Genomic DNA, 10,760 nt, shown 5'->3' with positions numbered 1-10,760 from the left:
CCTACACGAGTCTCAGTATTTTATACTAACAATACATATTATTTTGAGTAATACTATAAGAGTGAAATGACTTTTTAGCCTTTCTTGTGCTAAAAAACATAAGACTCATGAATTATAAATACTTCATGAATCCTTCAAGCTTTAAGCTAACAATTTATTTATTTTTTATATTTTTAATATACATATTTTTAAAGTTTATCTCTCTAAAAATATCATTGTATTTTCTCTCTCTATAAAAATATTTACTTAAGTATTTGAAAGTCCTCACATTTAAAAAAAAAAACATTTTGCAAGCACCTATTCCCAGCCCTCTAGGCTAGGAAGAATAGATCAAGTTGCTATAACTAAGAGATTAACCAATTATCCAATACATAAGTCATGTTCTTAAAGTACTTGGATATTTTGGGACATCGTTATTAGCATCGTATATAGGAAACTGATAAAAAAATCATTAGTTTCTTCCTATAACTAGTTTTTGACATTTCCAAGTCATTCTATAGCACATAACCAAGAAACACTTGGACGAGGACGCGTAACGGATTTACCCATTACCGCAAGCACTTCTACCTAGCCAGACCTTCAACAACTCACTAGTCATGTGCAAATCCTCACTAAGGTCGTGCTGGTAACCCAAGGGAACAATTAGACCTCGTCACCCCTAACAAGTCTTGACACCCTTAGCAACACACAACACCCAAGAGTTATAGCCACTGACCGCACTAGGTGCTCCTAAACAATTACACTATCGAGAGAAGACTAAGAAAAATGACATTCATAAGAGTTCCTCAAGGGATCACTCACATCATTACGAAACCTATGTATAAAGTCAATACTCTGAATGCACTCGACTTAGCTATTGTGTGATAGACACTAGTTATTGTAGTCGGCATTCCAAGCCAAACTCATCGAGCTCCCAAAAGTCTAACAGACAAAAGACTAAGAAACGATTTATACATAAGCATACCCAAGAAAATGTCTACAACCCCTATCATGTGAGGAGTTATTCCTTGTCTAAATGAGTATAGAACACTCGACTCCCTAAAAACTATATTTTCAAAAAAATAAGTCTCGACAACTATAATGATATGGTTGACCCAAGGGAGCATGTGTGGAATATGCACAATAGCTTAGAGTTGATCATCTAAGATAGTGACTTAATGTGAAGAATTCCCCCCATAAACTTCTAGGGATCTGCACATGCTTGGTACAATAATTTAGAGTCAATAGTCTTAGAAGCCTTGATACGAGGGGTAAGAAAACATGCTTTCTGAAGAAAACTTTATGTTTTACTAGACAAAAGTTATTCAAAGTGAAACAAATTATGAAAAATCATGTACGAAGGGAAGATGTCAGTGTGCTATGATATGGGCTTCTTTTTTTTTACAAGGACAACCGACATGAAGAACCTTCAAGGGAAATCATTTTCTTAATAGAAATGAAAGCTTGAGGAAGAACCATAAAGGACTGACCCATGAGCGCTTAGTGTATCTTAATGATTTATTACTCTCTTGAATAAAAATGAAATCATCCATTCAAAGTTATCAAGGCAATCAATGTAAATACCTATCACCTCCAATACATGTTTCTTCTAAAAACCTCTCTTATACATATCATTCAAATCACCTCATGATGTACCATTCTTAATAAGAATGTAAGTTTACTTTTGAAATAAAAATAATATATCTCTTATATACATTTTCTATCTATAAATCTTTGAGTATAGTCTTGGACTTAAATATTCTTCAAGTAATACATAAGGACCTCTAACTAATTCTCTAGGGGTTGATCTTAGATTCTCTATTCTCCGGTGCATATTTGGACTAGTATATTCTTCAAGTAATGTCAAAAGGCCTATCACCAACTCACCAAAGGTTGATCTCAAATCTCACCTTCTCTAGTATAGTTTTGGATTAACACATTTTTTTGTAATGTCAAATTGCATCTCATCAATTCACTAAGGATTGATTTGAGATCTTTTTCTCTCTAATACAATCTCATACTAGCACGATTCACTAATGAAACTCCCAGACCTCAAGCTATCTCCATGGATATTCTTAAATCTCTCACTTTCAAGTACAATCTTTCTTTAGTGGGGGGCTTACATACTCTATTTCATCACCATAAAAACTGCAAGTCATCCATTTTTTAGGGGGGGCTCTCACGACTCATAACAATGCTAAAGTGATCACATACCTCTAAAGTTCTAAATTTCACTCATGTAAAGAATATATGAGATTGCTAGAACTAAAAAATCAGTACATTATCCAAGACATAAAATTAGACATTTTGGAACATCATTAAAAATAAAAATTTCTTGGTCATTAATTGGAATTTTTTTCAATAAAAAACACTAGAGTTTTACATCTTCGCCAGCTAGCACTCTTGGCAATAGACACTATTCAAAACTAATTCTTCATCATGTCAAGACCTATGGACTCAGGACAGGTTACAAGCTTCTAAAAAGTTATACTACCTTAGGCTTAGAGTACAGGCACGACATTTATGAATGATTATGCTATTTAGCATGGAAAATCTTTTATAGCTTGTGCTAGTTTGAGCAATATTTTTATAAAAAAAAAAATACATTGTAATGCGTTATTTGCTAGAATAGTGACTTTTTTGTATTCTTTTTATATTTTTTCTATCTTGGTAATCAATTTTTTTCTATTTTACGCTTTCACACAAAGTTATTTAAAATTTGAACTTGCCTCATAGGTGAAGAGAATAAATTAGATTACTATAACTAAAAAATAAGCAGATTATCCAAAACATAAATATTATTACTAAAATACTTAATATTTTGGATCATTAAAAATAAAATTTTCATGTTCATTAATTGGAATTTTTTCAGCAAAGGGCACTCTGGATTTCTACTTGTTCGTCAGCTAGTACTTTAGGCAATAGGCACTGTTCAAAACTAACCCTAAATCCTGTCAAGACCTATGGACTCAAGACAGGCTACAAGCGTCTAAAACCACTACATTACCTTGGGCTCAGATTTCTAGCTGTTACTCCAGACTTGCCCTTTCTAGTAAACAATACCCCAGTAGAAGCTTGGCTTGATCAGACAAGGGTCCTGAAAGATCCTCCTCCAAATTGATACGGGCTGCAATGTTACACTAGGGTTTTTTTGAAAAGATTTTGCGGGATTGTGGAATGCACTTGGAGCTCAAAGCATATCCAGAGTCATCAATCAGCAGAGAAGAATAAAGAACCATCTTTGGCACACTTCCTACAGGAATTTGCCTCGACTTCTAAAGAAATAAACGGAGGCATAAGGGACCTTAACTTGTCTCTACAGTGATTGAGCATGCCTTGTTATGATGTTACGGTCTTACCGATTACCAGCTAAGGGTTTTTTCCGGTTAATCAGATTATGAAACGCATGCTCTTCTGCTGCAAAACAGCAATGGAACTAACTCGGAATGGGTGGAATATTCACTGCTTAACACAGAGAGAGCTGTGCATGGAACAAGAAAACTAGAGAGTTAATTATCGAGGAAGGAAGCTTCTTGAATGGATCAATCTCAGATTATTCTGTCCTCTCCAACACATTTATCATTCTGGAAGAAAATTTATCCTATAGTAAATGAGCTGTTCTAGTTGATTCGCCTGAAGCAAAGCAGGGGACCAGAATTCATAGAATGGGGTGTTGTCCCCTTGAAGTTTTGTGAAATTTTAAAAAAAAAATTATGTTTTTAAATCATTTTAATGTGCTAATGTTAAAAATAAAATTTAAAAAATAAATAAATATTATTTTAATATATTTTTAAATAACAAAAAACACCTTAAAAAACATCTTTCAGTCTCAAACACCCCCTCAAATGTCTCAAACACCCCCTCAAAGCCTCAAGCAACAACCTCCAATGCTTAAACTTTGCATTAATTGTTCTTCTCCTTTATTTTTTATTTTTTATGGTGAAAATGTATAAAAAAATTATCATTTGATTGCAAAAATAGACACATGAAACAAAAAACTTGTTGCAGTCTTAATATACAAGCATCTAAAAAATAGCGAATCCTTAAACATGGCCTTCAGTGGCCAAGGCCAAAGCTGATATGGGAGCTTTATCATACAACTCTCAAAATATTCAGCCATCACAACCATGAAATCTCCTAAATTAGTTTGCTCTAAACATTTTAGGTTACCAAATTCTCATTTTCTTTACCTTAATAAATAAATAAATAAATAAAAACGATCACAGCAATAACAGAGATCTATAACAAAAAGATCACAGCAATAACAGAGATCTATAACAAAGCTCACAATTCCAAAGCATCTAACCTCGAAATGGACTTAAATCTCCATCCATATTGGCAAATCCCGTATGCCAAGTCCTGCCAATTCACTAAATGACTTTGCTTCGGACTAAGCAAGAAATTGTATCATGGAATCAACAAATGAAATAATATCTACAAAAAATCATATCTTTGTAATTGCTTCACTCACAAAGCAAAAGGGATTGAATGCCCTAACTTTTCCAACAATTGAGTTTTCTAAATCGTGAATTTAAAACCAATGGTGTTCTTCATGCACATATCAGAACAATTATCACCACTAATTTAACTCCAAAAAACAGATTCATGGAAAGTCATAAAATCACGAAACACTCAAAAAAGAACTCGAAAAGCAGATTAACATATTGCAACATGCAATTAGCAGATTCATACAAACTAATTTAACAACAAGAAAGATTTTAGCAATTACAAAGTTAAAGAAATCAACAAAACGGGGGGAAAAAAGAAACAGTAACCAAATAAAGCGTAATGCAATCCATATTAACCAAGCGACTCATCAATTTCAATCTTGACAACCTCATCATCAACAGACTTATCTATCTTAGGTGGAGCAGCAGGAACTGGTATTCTTGGTGGTCCTCTCCCTTTCTTCTTATCCCTAGGCCTCGCCTGCATAAAATTCACAACCAACACCACATTGTATATCAATGCTTAATCAAACAAAATTAACAAAAATCACAAATTCAAAATGTACCCACGTTTCCAAATGAGTGGTTGAATCTTTTCCCTCTTTCAGTCTTCCTGTCCCCTCTTCCACAGTACACTGATAAAAGCAACAGTTTAATACAAAAACAAAACCAAGATTAGACAAGAAAATACATGAAGTTTTTTAGTTACCAAATGGGAGTGAAGTGCTGGCGGTGAAGAGTGGCAGTGAAGAGGTTGAATGGAAAAGAGAGATTTGGGATTGAGAATAAGAAAGGCGAGAGCTAAAGTTGAGAGCTTGAGGGGTCATAGGGATAGCACCCACCATGAGTGAAGCCATGAGTAAAGCTTAAGGATAAGGTATTTTTTAGTTCATGGGTTTCCACCCTCTGGTCTCTTCCCTCCTTTATATAGCTTGGATAGAGTGGGCTATGGGCTTTTCCAATTGTGTTAAGGCTATGAACTACATCAGTTTAGAATAGACTATCAACTTCAAGGGCCTAAGAGAGTTCAAATGATTCATGGCAGGGCCTGAGATTTGCTTGGAGACTTGTCTGGGCCTAACAAACAAAGACAATTCGAAATGCAAAAATGCCGAAGCTAATTAGATGGCAGCTAGATTATTTAACAGCATATCAAAAAAAAATTAAATTTAAAAAATATTTAAATATTATTAATATTTTTTTAGTTAAAAAAATAAATTATTTTGATGTTGACTCGATATGATCCAATTAACTTTGTTGGTCTAAAAACAATTGAAACGACCCGTTTTACTAAAAAAATCTCAAGATAATAATTTTTAAAAATATTAAGATAACAATATAGCAAATTGATTTGGATTAACATGAATTAACATGTCAAATTTATGACTTAGGTTATGATACTATGATAACTCCATGGAAAGCTAATTATAAATTATGAATTTTTATTCTCAATCAATTTAATGTTGAAGGATAAAATTAAAAAGAATCAATTTAAAAAAAGATCATAGAAAGAGATATGAGTTAATCTATCAAACTCTCGACCCGAGTCGTAAGACTAAAATAACCATATAAAAAACAAGTCAAAATAAATTACAAAGTCCAATATAAATCATTTTAATGTTGAAAGATGAGATTAAAAAATAAAAATTAATTAGACAAAACATAAAAAAAAATAACCTAAGTTAATCCACCTAACTTATGACTCGGGTCATGAAACTGAAATGACGTTGTAGAAGAGAAAAAACTTGATTTAACGTAGATTAACATATAAAATTCATAATTTTAGTTATGAGATTGAGATAATCCTATAAAAATTAAATTATAAAAATTATAAACATAAAAAAAAATAACCTAAGTTAATCCACCTAACTTATGACTCGGGTCATGAAACTGAAATGACGTTGTAAAAGAAAAAAACTTGATTTAACATAGATTAACATATAAAATTCACAATTCTAGTTATGAGATTGAGATAATTTTATAAAAAATAAATTATAAAAATTATAAAAAGTTTAATTCTTAATTGACCATGTCGGACCAATGTGTTCAACGATGAAATTTATATAAAAAAAATAATAATTAAAAAAAATGAGAGAAGTCAACTCGGGTTAACCCGTTATGTATTATTTTTTAGTCATGAGATTGGGATCACTTAATAAAAAATAAATCATAAAACATAATTCTCAATTAAACATAATATTAAATGATGAAATTAAAACAAAATTTATTAAAAAAACTGAGTCAATTGAGTTACTTTACCAACTCGCAATCCAGGTTATGAGATGGGGAGAATTCAATGTTACCATAATTTTAAATTTCATTTATATTTGAAATTGTTGTTGGTAAAGAAAAAGAAAAAAGAAAAATAAAAAAAATGAAGACAATAAATAGAAAATCTAGATGTGTTATGAACATTATTTTTAAGGATATTTTCTTTATAAAAGATTGTCTTCTAGAATTCAATAAGTTTCTCCTTTAGAATGAAGGGAAATAGGCAGCAAAGCAAGAATAAGAAAGTCTATATAGATCTAAAATCTGAAACATTTATAAAGAAATTAAATAAAAAATTAAAAAGTACAACCAACCTTTAAAAATATAGTTGCTAGGAAAATAACTATTAGAGAAAATAAATAATTGTTAGAAAAATAAATTACAAGAGATTAAATTAAAACTGTGATTTCAGTTTAAAGGCAAAAAATAAAAATAAAAATATATATGCATTGTTTTGGGCGAGAAATGAAGATTTTCATTTTATACAACTCAATTTTATAGACAGACGCAAGCCTACCACACTTTCTAGATAATTAATAATTTATATTATAATTCATTATATAAATAATAGAAAAAGATTTTATTTTCTCAATGTAAGATTAAAAGTCTATTATAATTAAATATTTAAACTTAAAAATAAAAAGTTGTTCTCTTTCAAATTTTTTGAAATAACTTCTCAAATTATATTATATATTTACAACAATTGCAAGAATGGAAAGCAGTTAAAAGAGGGTTATTCTCTGCATGTAGTGGTGGAGGCAGGGGCTGGCAGGAGCCCCGGCCCATGCAAGGAAATTTTTCCCGACCCATCCCTTTTATAAAAAATCTGAAATTTTAACCTTTGAAATGATTCTTTTCATTTGATGGATTTTAATGTTTTTTTCTTGTTCGCCCCTGCCTGCATGTAGTCCAATTTGCCACTCCAATTACCCAATATAAAGAAATAAACACTTTGAACGCTGCCTGAATTCTTTCTTGAATTACTGAGTTTTGTACACCTTTCTTTCACACAAAAATAAATGCAAGTCCATAACCGAAGTTCCATATATATTACTCCACCTCGTTTAGATCTTCAACATCATTTAGAGTAACATTTCACTATTTTAGAAGCCATAATATCTCTACCCACACCGCGAAAAAGGAAAAAAAAAGAAGAAGAAGCTATAATCTATACTCGTTTTATGAGCTCATTTGTACATGCATGTGGACATGTTCTTCTGATAAAAGAACTATCCTGCCACAGTATCCAATCCAATGCACATCTGCCATTGTCAGTGTTCTGTATGTGCTTGCTTCAGGATGCCTCTTTGTCAAGTGATATGTGATAGAATATAGCAGAAAAGGTCTCTCCTCAACTTGCTGCAAGTGCAGGGTCTGACAATGAACCTCAATATATATATAAATAGAGAGAGAGAGAGAGAGAGGCAGCTACTTGCGAACAGTAACTGTAAGAATCTTAGCAACAATATTAATCTTCCTTATTTTATTAACAGAAGCTAGCTACCTTGTGGAGGAAGATATATATCTTTTTGAAGGAATCGAGAAAGAGGGAGTTGAAATTCAGCCAAGTAGGTTCTAATAATAATAAAAACAATAATATTCTTGCAAGCACAGCAACTGGGAATAAATTTTGATGGCGAGTTTCTAAGGAAATGATGAACTCGTAACAATGGCGGATGTTACAAAACTGATGAATCTTTTGGCTCAATAATATTGATGCTGAATGGCGTCACTTGTTGGGTCAAATATGGCATAATTTCTTTCTGAGTTGGAAGTGATAACGCACACCCATCAATTCCAATTATTGAGGAATCACTGCAGGACCAATCTTTTCCATCGACTTCCCTTATCTCATTTACTGGTTAAACAAGCGTGACGAGTGATCTTCATATCCATACCATGATTGATCAGTTAGTCTATCAAACAACAATTGTTAAATTAATATATGCTTCTCTATCAGATAATTAATGGAGTTTTACTTGGGAGATTCTCCAATAACGCAGGCAGGCCTTGGAAATTAGAGTCCAATTGCATTGCATGCCTCTTGTTGTCTCAGATATAAAATTTTAGTTCTTGAAGCAACTCAATTAGATATCAATACAAGAAGATTGTGATTTTGGATGATTGAATTCTTTTTGAAACTGCATTTCAAATTATGTTTTATTTATTTTTAGATTGATGTTCTAATATCCAAATTAATTTTTAAAAAATAAAAAATTATTTTAATATATTACTCAACAAAATATTTTAAAAAATAATTGTTATTAGACTTATGACCACTATTATAATTAAAAAAAAATGATTTTGGATGAGGCCATTTGAAATTGCATTTCATTAAATATTAAAAAAATTTATTTTTTATAATTTTAAATCATTTTAATCCCTTAGTGTTAAAATTAAATTTAAAAAAATTTTAAAAATTATTTTAATACATTACCTAACAAAATACTACTTTGACGATTCCACGCTCATGAACAATACTATAATTGTTTGATTCAATAATATATTTATTAAACAATGGATCCAATCACATAGGAACATCAGATCAGACAATAATGTCTTTCAATTTTTTCCAGAAATCCCTAAAACACTTTTTTTTTTTTTTTAGAGTATCGATTTGAAATTTCAAGAGAAGGGTAGTAGGTACCAACTAAATATTCCTCTTTTTTGATAAATTGGCCAAAGCTTCACCAAACGGAGAAATTAAGCAAAGTGTTCTTACCAAACCTAGTGACCATAGGGGCAGCTATGATGTGTAAACTCTTGAATAATGACTAATCGAGTGATTAAAAGTCCATAAATTCTGTTTTTTCTGTACGTTTTATTTAAAAATCTGAAAACACATTTGAAAAATATTCAACCCCATAACACTAAACACGATTTTAAAAAGAAAATTAAAAAATAAATAGAGGAAATGTTATGCAAATTGGTTGGTGATTAAATAATTGAGTCCAATAAGTTGAATTAAAGAGCTTTCATTAGTCAGTCAGCACTGTCAAGGGAGACACTAACATACTTTCTGTTTAACAACTTAAAGAAGCAGCAAGACCACATCTTGAAATTGGGTGCATGTGAAAGCCTAGAAAAAAACATTAAAAAAACCCTATTCTTCAAGAGGGTTCAAAGGTCTTCTAAGCTTGATTAATGGGGAATCAATCATGGATTCTGCTTAATTAAGCATGGAAATCATGTTAGGGTTCATGCATGTCTTCACATGTGAATTTAAGAAGAGAGTCAAGACTGGCACGTGACAAACAGATAAGCCAACGTGCAACCCATGTGATCATGGAGATGGCCGACGGCCCCACTCTCTATGCAGATTCTATTAAAACATATCTGTATCTTCTCCTTTTCGAAAATAATTAAATAAATAGAGAAACTAGAGATGATAATAAATGTTCGGTTGTATTTCTTGATATTCATATATTATATATTATCTATTATTCGGACACCCAAATATATCGTAGTATATTTTATAAAAATATTTATACAAAATAATTAATTAATATGATAACTTAATTGGTTAAATTTACCCTCCAATTATTACGGGCTTGAGTGTTCTTAAAAGTATTAAAAGTTTTTATAATCATTAATTTTAAAATTTCTATAATTAATTGAAATGCATATAAAATAATCCAAACATCTATATTAAATACATATAAAATAATCCAAACATCTATATTAATTAAAATAAATAAATAAATAAATAAATTAGATATTATATTAAATGTTTGGATCGTATCTATATCCATATTATATCTATCATTAACGGTACAAGTTTTGGATATCCAATTGTTATCTGTTATATTAAAAAAATTAAATATTCTATAAAAATATTTATATAATATAATGGATTTCAAGGCATATTTGATAATATATATATTTCACGCAATATTCATAGGATCCAAAAACTCAGTTGCTATCCTATGAACTTTGGATCATCAGTAAGAGAAACCCATACCGTTGCAGCCATTTTTTATAAGGTTATGCTTTGGAAACATGGCTAGTAATAATGACAGTACGACCAAGAAGAAGAAGAAATAATGATCTGAAAAGGGAACG

General features: G+C 30.9%; 1 protein-coding gene across 1 annotated transcript; it reads right to left on the bottom strand.

The window, feature by feature from the left end:
• Positions 1-4,587: 4,587 nt before the first annotated feature.
• Positions 4,588-5,337, bottom strand: PSRP4 (plastid-specific ribosomal protein 4). Its single transcript, XM_011049132.1, has 3 exons — positions 5,137-5,337; positions 4,998-5,062; positions 4,588-4,908 (listed from the first exon to the last, which is right to left on the bottom strand). The coding sequence occupies exons 1-3, from the start codon at positions 5,282-5,284 to the stop codon at positions 4,780-4,782; spliced, it is 342 nt and encodes a 113-aa protein (XP_011047434.1). The 5' UTR covers positions 5,285-5,337; the 3' UTR covers positions 4,588-4,779.
• Between the last annotated feature and the right edge of the window lie 5,423 nt (positions 5,338-10,760).

The sequence above is a fragment of the Populus euphratica genome, unplaced genomic scaffold (genome assembly GCF_000495115.2).
Source record: "Populus euphratica unplaced genomic scaffold, PopEup_1.0 scaffold130.1, whole genome shotgun sequence".
In the NCBI taxonomy this organism is placed as follows: Eukaryota; Viridiplantae; Streptophyta; class Magnoliopsida; order Malpighiales; family Salicaceae; genus Populus; species Populus euphratica.
This window is presented reverse-complemented; position numbering and strand designations above follow the sequence as displayed.

Coding starts and splice junctions, on each gene's coding strand:
- PSRP4 (XM_011049132.1), bottom strand. CDS start 5,284: ATGGCTTCACTCATGGTGGGTGCTATCCCTATGACCCCTCAAGCTCTC. Junction 5,063..5,136: donor CAGCACTTCACTCCCATTTG/GTAACTAAAAAA, acceptor TGCTTTTATCAG/TGTACTGTGGAAGAGGGGAC. Junction 4,909..4,997: donor TCAACCACTCATTTGGAAAC/GTGGGTACATTT, acceptor AATTTTATGCAG/GCGAGGCCTAGGGATAAGAA.